The sequence below is a fragment of the Gobio gobio genome (assembly GCF_949357685.1).
Source record: "Gobio gobio genome assembly, chromosome: 7".
In the NCBI taxonomy this organism is placed as follows: domain Eukaryota; kingdom Metazoa; phylum Chordata; class Actinopteri; order Cypriniformes; family Gobionidae; genus Gobio; species Gobio gobio.
Genome location: NC_137103.1, coordinates 32,029,312 through 32,045,887, shown reverse-complemented (window position 1 = coordinate 32,045,887; position 16,576 = coordinate 32,029,312). Strand labels below are relative to the sequence as shown.

Below are 16,576 nucleotides of genomic sequence, written 5' to 3'. Positions count from 1 at the left end.
ACCGAGAAAAACAACAGATGCGCAGCATATTAAATTTATTACAGTCTCAGGCATATTGTGAAAGGGGGGGAAACCCCTATGAACAGCGAGTGTTATGAAACAATGTCAGACGACATTGCATTGGATTACCCTGTTGAATCAGAATTTGCACAGGCTCTTAAAGCACAAAGTAAGGACTCTCTACATGTGTGCAGACCCTTTCTCAGAGGCAAGCAAAGAAAACCCAAATATCATCATAGAGTTGTCAAATGATGATTTGATGAAATATCCTGATGTCGAGCTCCCCCCAGTTGTGCTGTTGGGTAAGTACAGCAGCCATGCCCTTAGTCGATCTTGAAAATGTATGATGGAATATACGATGTTGACGTTTTTCTACAGTTTGAATTTCAAACTTATTTCGACATATACATATTTAGCTTTTTTTTCTCGCCCATCAATCAACACAAATGATAGGGGACGGTTGTAGAGTTGTAAAACCACCAATTCCAGCAATCAAGGATATGGAATTCTATGATAATTTCGGTGTTACTCACTTCCTCCCAGATCCCATATGAATGAATGGTTATCAAGGCTGGAAATAGGCAGGCACATACAGATTTTATAAAGAATTGTTTTATTTATTTTGTGGTAAGAATGTATTTTTAGTTTGCAGATAAAATAATTTAACTTGCATTAGATAGTTTCTCAGGAAAAATGTTATACATTTTTAACCTGCTAATTTCAAACCATTATGCTAATATGGTTAGCTAAACAACCAGCAAACACTGAACGTTTATGTTTTTTTTTGTTTTTTTAGGACTATAATAACGTTAGGGGAACGTTCTTTTGGGGTTTTATTTTTTGCAATCATAAAATAACGTTCCAGGGTAGTTATTTTTAAATAACCTAGACATAGCTTGTAGCACACAGAACGTTCCCTAATGGTTATTATTAGGAATAGTTAGAGGCCTACAGCATTTATGTAGAAATTAGATAAATTGAAACGCGTTATAATGATCATATAAATCCAACTTTACATGTTAAATATTAAGCCAGGGTTAAGCATAGTGTGGAAAGTACAGAAATCATAAGTTCGTGGTTTTGTTTCTATCTTTATTATCTGCGCTCCTTCTCCAGCACACATAAGATATGAGAGTAGGCCTATATGATTTCGGAGAGATTTGACACCCTTATAATATTTAATACAGCAGTTTTTGTTTACAGACAGAAAGAAGCATCCCAGCTAATAATTTTTTGTTCCCAGGAAGTTTTTTTATGTATTATTATTTTAGATCAAATTTTTTCTCCTTTTTTTTTGTTTTTGTTTTTTTGTAGAACGTTAATCTATCGTTATTTTAACATTCCCCTAACGTTTTCTAACTTTCCCAGAACATTCTTTTTTAAGGTTTGTTTGTTTTTGGTTAGCCAGGAACGTTTTCTTAATGGAAAAGAACGTTAGTTTTTGGTTTGTAGAACGTTATTCTAATGTTATTTTAACTTTCCCATAACATTATTGTAACGTTCCTAGAACGTTCCCCTAACCTCTTTGCTCCGATTTCATTACCCCGCTGTACGTCAGTAATCATCTAGTAGCCTACGCCTGCGGCCCATAGGCTATAAGAGGTATGGAAAATAGATGTATGGACACCTATAATAAGTATTATACAAACCATATTTTTTATTTATTGTTTAATTAATAAAAACAATCTGAGCACATCAACCATCATATGACAGATTCAATTTGTCCATTAATATAAGATTTAGGCTATATTTCAAGCAGTGCCAGATTTTACATTGCACTAAATAACAATGACTTCAACACAACCCTTTTTTAAAAAAAATATGAATATTATTCACAGACAATAAAAATTAATAAATAATTATTCAACCCAAAGTAGGATATCAGAACATTTATTTCTTACCACTGTTGTGGGATATGCTTCTTTTGGTCCATAAACACAAATTTCTTGATTAACATCATGTTCTCATCAATGAGGCGTGTCAAATCTCTCCAAAATCATATTTACTCGCATATCTATATTAATTATAAATAATTATTAGATAAAGAGATAATTATTGTTAGAGAGGAATTGATTTGTATTGTTAAACCTATTTTTTAAGTGTATTGCATGTGGCTGTTTTTTTTGCTTCTTTTGTCTAATTGTCACAACTTACCCCAGCATATGTTACATCCTACCTTTGTAGTTAGGTTGTAATAAAAGAACACCATGTATTTGACATCAACTAAGGGCTGTAATATTCTTACAGAGGTTTGAATGTTTGCCTTTTGTGGTAAACAATTGTGGGTACTATAGAATTCCATTGCAAAGTTTAATGAAGAAAATACAGATGAATATCAGACAGGCAGGAGCAACACACAACTGTGAATGGAGAACTAAAATAGTGACGCAGGCCACATCCACACGAAGCCAGAGCTTTCCCTATCCAATCTTTTTTTCCCCTCTTCTTAAGAAATATCTGCGTACACACGAAACCACTGAACTCGACTCAAAACAATGCAGTATACATGCCAGACCAGTATGTTGCGCTGTAATTCTGCCACAGAGATACACTAAAAACAGAGAAGAAGTTTTGTTTTGTTTTTTTTTAAATACCAGTTTCAAGCTCCCAAAACGCTGATACGATCCAATTTTTTTTACGTATACAGCTAAACGCATCTCCGTGTGGACGGGGCCTCAAACAAGATGATTAATGACGTGCACCTGAACAGAATGACCAATAATGAGGAGCGGAAAAACGGAACAAAGGAACACAAGATGAGAAATGAAAACAAACTAAATTTCCATGAAAACTAAGACGAACTAAACATAACTGTGACATATTGCCCCTCTCCGGTAAGGTGCGACCTCGTGCCGTGGCAGAACAACAGAGGCAGGGCCAGGGGGGGCTTTGGAGGAGGACGAGGACGAGGTAATGGTAAAAGGATGGTGATGAGAGGATGATGAGACCCAGGGATGGTGATGACAGGACAATGATACCCAGGGACGGTGATGACAGGACAATGAGACCCAGAGATGGCGATGACAGGACAGTGATACCCAGGGATGGTGATGACAGGATGATGAGACCCAGAGATGGCGCAGACCCAGAGCTCCCCAGAGCCGACAGCCCACGGCGAAGATGAAGGCGGGAGGAGCCAAGATGTTGTAGGCATGGCTATTGACATCTGTGGGGACAACTAACGGAGACGAGGGCACAGGATCCGATGGTGCAGAGGGAGGGTCGATGGTGCTGAGTGACTTCGATGGTGCTGGCAACCCAGGCAATGTCGCAGCGACGAGCGTCGCAGGTGGAGCCAGAGCACCCAAGGACTGGGGCGACAGCGGTGAGGCCGAGGACAGAGGCGATGCTGAAGAAAGGAAAGGAGCCGGTTGCAGCAGTAGGAGAGAAGTGACAGAGCATAGCAGCTGGCCCGTATGTCCGTGGCGTAAGTGGAGCGACGACTGACTAAGGGGGAGCCGGTGGGACGAGGGAAACCCAATGGAGTTACTAGGCAGAGGCAGAGGGTCCCCGGAGGAGCCGAAGGTGGGAGGAGCCATATCCTCTGGCTCAGGTGCTGCAGATGGTTGCATGACCTGCGGCTCGATGTCCTGGCAGGGCATCTCCAGAGACGGTGCAGGCCTGCAAGCCCCTAGCAGCAGCTGGGCTGGAGAACTGGCTGAGCTCTGTGAAAGAGGTGATATTAGACTAGACAGGATGATGGTGAGTAGGGTATTGTCCACACAAATCAACAAGAAGAATAAGGGTTGGCTTCGGTGGGAATTGATTTCTCCTCACTGTTGTCCAGCAGCCATTTCACGGTTCTCGTTCCCTCGGCCATTGATGTCGTGGGCTCACACCCTTGGTCAGACTCACTCAGGGGCTCAACTTCTGGGGCGATGGTGAGTGCTGTCCTGGGCTCTGGCTCACTCATCGCGGCGGGTGTTCCCTCAAAGTCTGCGAGGGAGACTCATGCATTCTCCGTGGTCGAAGGTGGTAATTTGGCTCTGGCTGAGTTCTGGATCTGGGCTGCACGCTCTCCAGACACCTCACGATAGTTTCCCTCCAACTCAGTCCGGTGGTGTCTGGAAGGTTGATGGGGTTGTGGAAGTTCTCCCTGATCCAGAACAGGGTCTTTAGTGTCTAATCGTCAAGCTGGCTGGTGACAGCTAGACAGAAAAACACAGCAGTGAAGGTGTAGAAATCATGGCTCTCCTGAGCCAATGCAATACATTTCTCTCTTAAAGCCATTTTCTTTTACTTTTTGAGGCTCTGTCTTCTGTCACAGGTTGTTGAAGGAAGGCAGACGAATACAACTATTACAGAATTCCAATGCAAAGTTTAATGAAGAAAATACAAATGACTATCAGACAGGCAGACTGTGAACGTAGACCGAACAAAGACAGACTGTGAAGGGAGAAATAAAATAGTGACTCAAACAAGATGATTAATGACGTGCAATAATGAGGAGCGGGAAAACTGAAACTAATGCTGCGTTCCAGGTAGGTTTTTGAGCCTGTAAGTTATGACTTCAAACCACGACTCGCGACTAGCATTCCAGGCAAAGTCACGCCAAACTGCCTGAGCGTAGCTAGATGTTAACAAAGAATGGGGAACCTTACGGGGCTTATGCTCATTTACAATCATTTCTATCGCCAAAGGTGCTTACTCCTTGCTTATTTGAGGGAAACGGAGGAGAAAAAATGGCGCATAAGGCAAGAGAAGCTGTTATACCTTTTATTTTACGCTATTTGTTTATTTGGAAATGTATTTGGTATTAATTTATTCTTGCACTCAATGGCCTGAATACTAGCTAACACTTGAAAAGCTGCTGATAATGCATAACATTTGCATTATAAATAACGTTAGAGCAATACTTTATCTTAATAAACGATTTGTTTTTTAAAGTACGACTTTCATTAACACAGCATCCGTATGGGGCTGACATTGTTGTTTCGCAGGCTATGTGACGTCAAAGCTCATAACTGGGAGTACATCAATCTAGTACGAGTTCACGGGTGGAAAGTCACGGGTTTGACTGCCGTTCCAGTGCACTTTCACGGGTAGAAGGTTGGATAAACACGGGTTAAGTGTTACAACCGTACCCGTTCTCCCCCTACATCAAAATGGTCTAATGTGTATTTTGCCAAAAGTATTAGTATTCTGTATTTTGTAGAACCCTTTTTGTGTGTATGATTGTTACATTTTCCAGTGTTTTCTACCAGTCTTCCATGTAAACCTTTTGAAACACTAAACTAAGGGTTTTCATTTTTCTGAAAAAATAAAATGTGGCAATCAAAAATCCAATATTAATTTGCTCTCAACCTAATTGAGAAGCTAAAGTTCAGCTAAATGCTTAATTGCCAATCCCACATCCTAAAATAAAATTTAAATGTAAATTAAAAATATATAAAATAAAATAAAAATAAAGGTATATGCCTCTATTCATTAGTAATAATTACACTTTGTAAATTGTATGTAATGTGTGTAAATGCATTTGAGTTCAACTGGCACCTGTTTTTTAACAAAGGTTCCTGCTCCATATGTCCCGGACTTTTTAAAAAAAGTAAATACCCCTGCATGAAACCAACACAGCTAGTTGCCCAGTTTTCCTCTAGTGTCAACATGAAAATAACAAACCGTTATTTTGAATTTGTCCTCATTGCTTCGACATCTTTGACAGTATATCAGTACAGCCATAAAATACCCAGGTATGTCATCAGCTCTTTGGGAGATGTTTTAAATTATATATAGTTACATGTGAGGTCACAGCTAATGACTACTTTCACATGCCTACACCTACACAACTGCATATAATAGCTCACAAAACCTAAAGCCCTATGTTTAACAAATGTTTCATGTTATCACCTCAGTAAATGCTAAATAAGCTAATGCTTTTGCATCAAGGAGAAATTGATGCCCTCTCACTTATCACTGGAATTACAGTTGACAGCTCAGGGCACTTTTGGAATTAAGGTCACAAGGTAAAGCACCTGTGTGGATCAGATTCCGGGCAGCTGTGTGGCCAGTCTGATTGGAGGACAATGCTGTCACACCTCATGATTTGTTGAACTGGGCAGTCTGACTCTATTCCTGGCTTGTGTAGTGGTGATATCACCAACAATGCTTTCCGCACAGCTGTGCTTCTGGCATATTTATCGAACTGACCTTTTTGAACACAGCCTCTGTGTTGTTGGTGAAAACAATAATCAAGGCATCCTTGATATGCAATTGCCCTGCACTGATCACATGTCTTTGTACTAAAAATACAGGATATAGAGCGACTGTGATAATATAAATAGCCATAAAAACCGACAGGTAAGAAGTGGAAAGGGTTGTCAATATTAGCCATGTTCTCCCAAGGCGCTGTGAGTCGAAAGGCCACATTCTTGACAGAGAGACGGCGGTCATCTTTAGACAGCAGCCAGAGGGGTGAGAAAGAAAAGACCAAAGTTTATAGACAACCAGGGTTGCACTTTCTTTGTCCCCCTGTTCTCAATGACATGTTAATCCACCACTGGAGGGACGTGCAGGATGGATTCTCTGATCCTGAGCAACTGAACAAAGTGTTAGAGTTTCAGAGCGATGAACTGCTGTGGACTGCACAGAAACAGGGTGAGTCTGATTTGATGAATAGGACGGAGATTTTTACTTTGGTCTGAAGTGTGCAGAAATGTGTACACTCAACTGTGCATTCAAAATGTTTCAAATATGACTTTTACTTATTAAAATAGAAAAATGCAACAATATATTTATATCAGTCATGTTCTTGAGTTTCCATATCCTGCTTAAAGGCAGCATATGTTGTGCATCTGTTGTGAATAACACCACCAACATATGTTGAAGTTTGGATACTGGTTCCCAGAATTGGATGCAGGTATGCTGGTTCACTTAACTGGCTTCTTAAATAGCTTAACCAGAAAGCCTCTCTGCTGGTCTAGTGTTTGTTTTGTTGTGTGCAGGACTAGTTGGTGCAGCAATGTTGTTCACCAGCAAAAGTGCTAGTCAACCAGTGCTGGGAAATTTTTTTCTTCTTTTTTTTTTTTCTTGTGAATAACAAGGTCAACCAGCTAAACCATGCAGCACAGAACCAGTTTACACCATCATGAATCACTGATATTTTTAGCAGTCTTATTCTGACATCACATGTAAAAATCATATTCCAAATCAACTAATATAATGTAGGGAGAGCGGGTCACAACCTAACGCAGGGTTAGTTGTAACACACATGGTTTAAAACTTTCCACACAGGATGACGAAACTTAGTGTATTTACTAGTTGCCATATCAACATTATTTAGAGAAAAATGTTGAGTCAAAATTAAAACAATCTTTGGAAGATATCACTGAACATTTAAAGGGGTCATGAATTGAGAAATCAACTTTCCCATGAGCTTTTGATATATAAAAGGTCATGGTAATATAAGAATATCCTGTAAGTTTCAGAGCTGACAACTTCCTTGTTAATCAAAGAAAAGCTTTTATTGACACCAGGCCCAGCAAACGATCGATCTCAGAATGTGCCACACCTTGATGTCATTGTGTGGTGAAACACCGCCTCAACAGAAAAAGAACAACGCCTGATTCTGTAGCCCCGCCCACCGACTCGTGTCTGACATGACATAGGCCTACATAGAGCTAAACCGGATCGAACTTCTAAGCAATAAACATACCGCAGAAGCTTCATTCTGATTCCAATATTATGAATGCATGGATGAACTTTATTTTAATGAATATCCAGCTCACGTGGGGAAGATATTGCACGTTTGTTCCCTCATTTCACCCGGATTTGTTTGTAAACAAGAGACTGGATTTGCAGACAGGATGAGATTACATGAATGAATGAAGCAACACACTATTTTGAGTAAAAACATTTTTTTATATGTGATAGTATTGCATTGTTACAGATCGTTTGATTATGTGTACGTGTCTAACAGAACATAGGCTACCTTAGCACGCTGTCAAAGGCTGAAGAATCCTTTATTTGTGGTGTTGTTGGTTCATTGCGATTCGGGATCAGACTCGGACATGTATGGGCCATGGCTCGCAAAGCCCAATGTCCTGGGGCTATGTGTTTTCCAGGTGGCTACCAAAACGTAAGCCCGGCCTGCTGACGGGCTATCTTAAATAGTGAAATAACAATAACCTTTCTTGATGTGCGTTGTTCACTCTCTTGACTTGATACTTGAAGGAAAATCGCGGAAGTTTTGATCATGCTGTCTGCAACTTACTTGGCGTGTGTGTGTGTGTGTGTGTGTGTGTGTGTGTGTGTGTGTGTGTGTGTGTGTGTGTGTGTGTGTGTGTGTGTGTGTGTGTGTGTGTGTGTGTGTGTGTGATGCACGGTTCGCGCTTATATCCACCGATCGCGCAGGCCAAGTAATAAAAAACTAACATTCCAAATCAATCGCGGGTGGATGAGAGATAAATAATTGTGTTTGTTGATAAAGATGTTTTGCGAACCCTGTAGGGGCAATTCATTCCCTAACACTCTTTCAAAACAATTCCCACATGTACTGACAGAGGAGCTGAAGCTCATTAAATATGCAAATCTTATCCAATCCTAGCCATGGCCGTTTACTTCCAAGTCTTCAATGCGGCACGCCCATAAAACCTGAGCGTGCAGGAGAGAGCCTCCAACCCAGGGTAGAAAATAGCCTATTACTTATTCATTATGATGTTTTTGAATGTAAAAACCATGCAAACATCATAAGTTGACCTCAGACAACAGTATACAAAATGAGAAAACCCAGTTCATGACACCAAGCAAGTTTATTTTTCATCTCTGTTTTTTGTGTTTATTAAAATAAGACAAATCTGATATTATTTTTATCTTATATCTGTTATTTAACCCTCTGGGGCTCTTCGGTCATTTCTGACCCGAATTTTTAAAATTTAAAAATGTAAAAAATCGTAGCTTCATCTGAATGGTCCGTAACTTGGTGACTTTATTGGTACTTGGTATATGAACACCCAAAAAAATTGGGGACAGGATTTGAAAAGTCTAAGCGGTCGGTAAAAAAATTGTCACACTCAGGACCTTCGGGTCAAAAATGACCCCCATAGGAAATGAATGGGAAATTGGCAAAAATATGAAAATACAGAGTTTTTTTGTGCATACAATCTACAAATCAGCCAGGATGCAGAAAAAAAGGACTCAACAGTGAAGGGGTGAATCTCTAAAACATCAAGAGTTCAAAACAGACAAAAAAACTCACACACACACAAAAACACAATTAGCTTTTGGAATGGCATGTGTTAATTTGTGTGTGCGTGTTTTTTTTGTGTGTATAAGCGTGTGTGTGTGTGAGGTTTTTTTTGTCTGTTTTGCACTCTTGATGTTTTAGAGATTCACCCTTTCACTGTTGATTCCTTTTTTTCCTGCATCCTGGCTGATTTGTAGATTGTATGCACAAAAAAACGAATTTCCCATTCATTTCCTTTGGGGGTCATTTTTGACCCGAAGGTCCTGAGTGTGACTTTTTTTTTTACAACCACTTAGACTTTTCAAATCCTGTCGCCAATTATTTTGGGTGTTCATATACCAAGTACCAATAAAGTCACCAAGTTTCGGACCATTCCGATGAAGCTACGATTTCTTTTAAAAATTTATAAAACGCAAGATCCACTATAGTGGTAAAAATGTGCTATTGCGTGATAAAAATGCTCAATGTGTCCACCAGATGGCACGATCTCATTTAAAAAATTGCTTTCATGAGGCCAAGGCTTGACTAATGAAATACAGCTTAATAAAATACAGACTTAAATACAGACTTAAATACAGACTTAAAATGAAATACAGCTTTAATAAAAAATGTAAAAAAAAATGATTTATATATATATATATATATTTTTTTTTTTTTTTTTTTTTTTTTTTATTATATTCAATGGGGAAAAATGGGTCATAATCATTGCATAAATATTAATTATAAATCATAAAATTATCTCAAAACACCAGAAAAGCAAAGAAAAAATATTATTGAACAAAAATATATTTCATTGATTTTACTCAAATCTTTTTTATCTTAATCCCGCCCTCCGGGTCATTTTTGACCCGAAGGTCCTGAGTGTGACCCATAAATGAAGAACCCCAGAGGGTTAACAGTTGAGACCAGCAGAAGACACGAACCAGGTTTTTGCGCAGGTGGGGCACGTTGTCACACTGTGTTACAATGTACCCCTATTAGAAATATGTTGTTATATTCTATACTTTTATGAATTCTATTGAGAAACCATGACAAAAAAACGACAGAGAGTCAAAGTTCAGAAATTATTCATTATTATTATTTGAACTATGCTGTATAACTGTGTTTTGAGGTGTTTGTTCAATTATTTTTTTAATGATTAAAAATGCCATTCTTTTATTTGAAAAAGTTAATAAATGTATTTTATTGACAAAATATTATAGTTTGTCTTGGATATTTTTTGGATTGAATCAGATAACATTTTAAGCTGTCATATGGTCATGTTACAGTGTTCCCCACATATGGGGCATGTTGTCACACTTCACTTCCATTCTTTCGGGGTAAATCAAGAAAAAAGTATACACTGCATTAAAGAAACAAAACCACATAATTGTACTAGACATGGGAAATTAATGTGGGAAAATATAAAAACTCTGAACCACAAGTGGATTTACACAAACTGAGAAAGTCAAAAAGCGTTGTGCCCCGCTCTCCCCTATTAAAGGGATAGTTCACCCAAAAAGGAAAATGTGTCATCATTGTGCTTAACTAAGACTTTTATTAATCTTTAAAACACACACTTGGTTTAACTTTGTTAAACTTCTAAAGAGACGCAATGGCATTAAATACATATTTAATGTATACCTTTATTTACATATAAACATTGCTTCTCACACATATTTTGAGCACATCACATATGATAAGTGGAAGCTCAACCGTACTTGCTTGATATTTTCCTTAAAAATATCTTCATTTGTGTTTCAAAGATGAACGTGGGTTTGGAACAACATGAGGGTGAGTAAATGATGAATTTCCAATTGAATTTGACATTTTCATAACATAAAAGTCTAGTGACCAATAATCAGATTTAACCATTTTAGTAATGATCTGCAGTAAATTTGGACCAACTGGATATGTAAATGACATTTATGAGTCATACTGTAATCCAGGCTTCAACTACGGACAGGGCGTCTGCTAGCAAACTCCCCTCACATTCCCTGCACTCTCTTTTGATGAGACAGGCATCTTACATGAGACACACTGACATATTGAAGCTTTTCATGCAAGGATAACAAAGCTTGTGTCTTTTAAAATAGACTAAACGTGCCACGCTCTACAAGTCTTTTATCACATAGAAAGCCCTTAACTCACGGCATTGTGCTTCATGCTGTCTGTGGGCGGATGCCGCATTACTGAGGTGAGGAATCTGTGTGGAGTTGACACTGGATTTCGAAGGGATTGTGGTAATCTTCTGTGCATATGAATGCCATGCACAGATCAATACTCAAGAGCCCTGATCCCAGTTACTGTTTGGGTCGGTCTCCATGCAACAGTCCTACTACTCATTCTGCAGATTCCTGTAGATTTTCCTACTGTACCCTCAAAATAAAGGATCTCATACAACCCACAGATTATGCCATTGCAATTAAACTCTCTGATTCTACTATAAATATCTAACCTGTTACGCTAGGCACTTTTTTTTGGCATACATGGAAGTAGCTTATAAAATTTGATCTGTTTAACAATAGAGCATGTCTTAAATGCCTCCGAAAAACAGGTCTATTATTCAAATAAAACGAAAGTCAACAAATGGACATAGACGTTTGCAGCTCAAAGGATTTAGCATCTATCTCATACATCAACAACTAAAAATGGCGCCAGTAAGCTATGACCGACTGATGGAGAACAATGGCTTACTAAAAATAGAGGCAAAAAGTGCTTGAAGCCATAGGTAAACATGACTAGCACTATATAAACTCAAGTCTTTGAAAGCACAAGCCATTTGAAAAGTTAGGAGGAGAAGCTAAGAACTATGTGCTTTAAGAACCTCTGTTCAACCGTGCAGCTGAATGGATGGCAGGCTCTGCCGGATGATAACTGTGAGTTAGGACAAGATCATTGGGAAAGAGCTCATTTACGCTCCTTGTGGCTCTATAGAGCCGTAGTGAAGGGAGACTCCAGAGGGCTTCGAACCCTCCTTAAAAGGAACTATATTGATGTTGATGTGTTTTACAATGTGAGCCGAGAGGAACTCGAGTGGCAATCTCACACAGAAAACACATTTGGACCCTCAGGTAAAAACAGTCATTTGTGGGATAGAAACTCTGTATATTGAAATTATTGTACTTTTTGTGTTGTGCTGGTGGATAAAACAAAGATTGAATTTATTCTCTGATAACAGAGATTAAACATTTTATTTTGCCAATGTAGTTCATTTTTATCCATTTATATATTCAGATTTTTTTAAATATATATTCTATATTTTAGGACGTTATTGTAGTATTCATAATCGTATTACTTTATTTCATTATTAATTATACTTTATTATTCATTAATACTCTTTTTTGTTGCAATTCAGAAAGTAGCTATTTTGTTATTTAATTTTTTTTAGAGTGGTTTCACATACACTAACCGGTAGTGTATGTGAAACCACTTATTCGTTTATTTAATTTATTTTTTTAAGTGTGTAAAGTGTGTAACTGTGTGCTCTAGCACCCTGCAGACAGTTTTGGCCGTTTCCACTAGATTCCAGAAAATACTGGAAAAAAGATTTTAGTCTGGATCATGTATGCAAGATTTATTCAAAAGAATCTGAATGGAGGAGGGGGGGGGGCTCTCCCTTCAGATCAATTTGAATAAATCTTGCATACAATATGATACAGACAAAATTCTTCTGGATTCAAGTGGAAACAGCCCAAACTGTCTGCAGGGTGCTAGAGCACAGGGCCTGAGTTACACACTTTCAAAACGGAATTTATAACCAAAAGAAGCACCTCTTTTTTTTGGGGGGGGGGGGGGGGGGGGGGGGGGTATTACAGGCCAGACAACATATACTTACATGTTTATCACTTTTAGCAGTGTTTTATGAAACTTCAAAGGGTTTCCTGTAAAATGACACCAAATTTGTGTATTTAGACCCCTGTATGTGTGGGAAGCTTTTCAATTTGGGTAGGCCAAATCCAGGCGGGTATCCCAAAAATGGTCCCAGAGCTTAAGTGGTGAATTTTCAGCATCATTACTCCAGTCTTCAGTGTCACATGATCCTGAAATCATTCTAATATGCAGATTTACTGTTCAAGAAAAATGTCTTATTATTATCAATGTTGAAAGCAGTTGTTCTGCTTAATATACCATTTTTTGCAGGATTTTTTATGAATAATGAAAAAAGTATTACAGAAGTGTACAACCACTAAAAACATTTTAATTGTCTGGTAATATTGCCCATTTCAGGTCTTTGGTCTTTGGAGTACAAAAGAGAACTGACAAGCCCACTGTGTATTGCTGCTGCACAAGGTTTCGCTGAATGTCTACAGTATTTACTGGAGCATGGCGCACACCCCAACCTAATCGCAGGAGGAAAAGCAGCACTTCATGAGGCCTCTGCAAACGCCAACACTGAATGTGTAGAGCTGCTGCTGGAACATGGAGCTAATCCTAACCAGATGACAGAGGAGGGACTGACTGCCTTACATCTCTGCAGAACACCACAATCACTACGGTATCACCATATGAAAATGATACACACTACACTAGAATTAATACACCTTATCATTATTTATTCAAATATAATGGTAAAAATGTACTAGATTTAAAAAAGTATAAACAGTCAATTTTTTTTATTATTTTACATTAATTTATATTAATAACTGATATGAAACCCATATTAATAATATTTTATCTCTAGTGCAAAATGCGCAGCAAGTTCTTCCCCCTGAAAGTTATTGCACCTATTGTTTTTGCTGTGCAAGCTGGATTATTCAAAAGTAGGCCTGTCTATAATAAATTTTAGGAAAAAATCAGTTCAAGCTACAGTGTTTGTATTCTCTCATCACGAGCATTTGCTGTACATCTTTATTGTAGTTGTGCAAAAGCCTTGGTGAGATATGGTGCCAAGGTGAACATACCCAGTGAAGAAGAGGAAGAAACACCATTGCATGTGGCAGCTAGACATGGTCTTCCCCACCACGCACAACTTTACCTACGATTCGGAACCAGTGTGAACCACAGCAGCTCTTCGGGTGAAACACCACTGGGGGTGCTTTGTGGAGTCGCCCCAGAAAAGACAGCCAACAGCCAAGATGAACAATACCTCGAGCTCTGTCATCTCCTCCTGGCCTATGGAGCAAACATTCATTTAGCTGATAAAGAACGACGCAGTCCTCTACACAAGGCAGCCCGCAATGTTCAGCATAAGTTGGTGGAGCTTCTTTTGGATAATGGGGCTGATATCAATGCCATTGACTATAATGGATGTTCACCACTATCTAGTGTTCTACAGAGCTCTGTGGTTCGGCAAGACTGGGAACCTCACGTGATAGTTCAGAACTTGCTAAACCGCGGCTCCGTTAAAGTCTGGCCACAAGCACTGCTGAAGGTGATAACACTAATAACACTGTAGCATAATAGCATTAATATATCTCAATACAATAAAAACTCTTATTTCATTAAAAAATGTCTTACAACTGACAAAAGCAGATTTAAAGTCTGTTAATTTGCTGATGTCTCATACATTTTCCATTTCTTTGATATCAATAAATGAATTAATTTCATGTTTTTTTGTTTTGTTTTAAGGTATTGTCAGCCTGTGCAGCGGCACCTAAAACTGTGGAAATCCTGTTTAACTCATACACACTTGTTCCTGTGACCTACAAATGGGTTGAGGCCATACCTGAGGATATCTTTTATGTGAGTCTCTTATCATTTCACCAGGATCTTTGCATTCATACTATATGAAACCAGTGTAAACATGAATTAGCATAACTATTTCAAACACTGTGTATCAGAACAAGGCTAAAGTCTTACAGGAAAAGCAAATCAGCTTTGAATTGAGTCAATGCATGTACACTGTTTGCATTATTGTACCATAGTGAAGCAAAATAAATATTAATACTTTTTTCCCCCCTTTTTTTTTAAAGCTTCACCAACCCTTTTATGAGTCACTTTTTGCACTGGAGTATAAACCACGTAGTTTACAGCATCTGTGTCGGTCTGCACTGAGGAAACAGTTTGGGAAAAACTGCTACTCACTCATTCCCAGTCTCCCTGTGCCAAAGCCACTACAACAGTATCTTCTTCTGGAACCGGAAGGGTACATCGACTAGAACCAGACCTTTTGGCAAATAAAACTTTAGTGAACTTTAGATGGCTGTTTTTGTGTTATAAATGAGGTACTCTGACAAAGCTGACTTCCTTACATTTCACTTGCAGTGAAAATACAGTGATATTTTTAGTGATCATTTTATTTTTTTCCCACCTGTTTTCATATACAGTTGCAAGAAAAAGTATGTGAACCCCTTGCCGAATCTGTGAAATTTTTTTACATAGTCCACAAGACAGAAAAAATAGCTGAATTTATTAAAATGACCCGTTCAAAAGTGTATGAACCATTGATTCTTACTGTGTGACGTTCCCTGGATGGACAGCTTTTTTTCTTTTTTTTTTTTTTTTTGGCGATGGTTGTTCTTGAGTCCCTTGTTTGCCCCGATCAGTTAAACTGTCCAATGTTCTTCAGAAAAATCCTTCAGGTCCTGCAAATTCTTCAGTTTTCCAGCATCTTTTGCATATATGAACCCTTTCCAGCAGTGACTGTATGATTTTGAGATCAATCTTTTCACACTGAGGACAATTGAGGGACTCAAACACAACTATTAAAAAAGGTTCAAACATTCCCTGATGCTCCAGAAGGAAACACAATGCCTAAAGTTACTTTTTGAATTTGAAAATCAAGGTAAATTGTACTGCATTTGTCTTCCAGGAAACATGTACGTATCTTTTGCTTCTGAAGGATAAAAATGTGGACGTCTTCATCCTGTTCAAAAGTTTGCTCAAGACAAACAAGGGACTCAAGCATACCATACCACCATAAACCATAATTTTTTTTTAAAAAAAGCACACACAAAAAAAAAAAAACAGCCGTGGATCATAATGACACACGGTATAAGAATCAATGGTTCATAAACTTTTGAACAGGGTCATTTTAATAAATTCAGCTATTGTGGGTTATATGTAAAAATTTTTTATGTAAAATATCTTATTCAGGACAGCACTAAATAAAAGATAACGCATTTTGTATGATCTCCCTTATTTAGTTAAAATTATTCACATTTTCACAAATTCTGCAAGGGGTTCAGATACTGTAGGCCTATATACTGATATATTAGCTTTACAAGACATTTTATTATTTGAATAACAGTGTTATGTATGCAATGAATTCTTCTTTAATTTCTACAAATATGTAGTTACAGGCAGCTCTCATTTAATGTTTTTGCTTAATTATTTAATTAAGAAATACTTTTTCTTGTTTGCTTGTTTGGTCTGAATCTTCTTCGTTTCTCATAATAATTTTATGCTTGTGCTTTGTTAGGTGCCTTGAGTTGTAAATAAACGTTGTTGTTGTTGTAAGTGAGTGGCCTACAT

General features: G+C 38.2%; 1 protein-coding gene across 1 annotated transcript; it reads left to right on the top strand.

Annotated features, from left to right (window-relative positions):
• Window positions 1-102: 102 nt before the first annotated feature.
• asb18 (ankyrin repeat and SOCS box containing 18) lies at window positions 103-16,559 on the top strand (the record flags this gene model as incomplete). Its single annotated transcript, XM_079821472.1, is given in 7 exon segments — window positions 103-169; window positions 172-198; window positions 201-302; window positions 13,391-13,658; window positions 14,021-14,534; window positions 14,732-14,845; window positions 15,076-16,559. Coding segments are annotated over 7 exon segments (1,278 nt in total). The 3' UTR covers window positions 15,262-16,559.
• Between the last annotated feature and the right edge of the window lie 17 nt (window positions 16,560-16,576).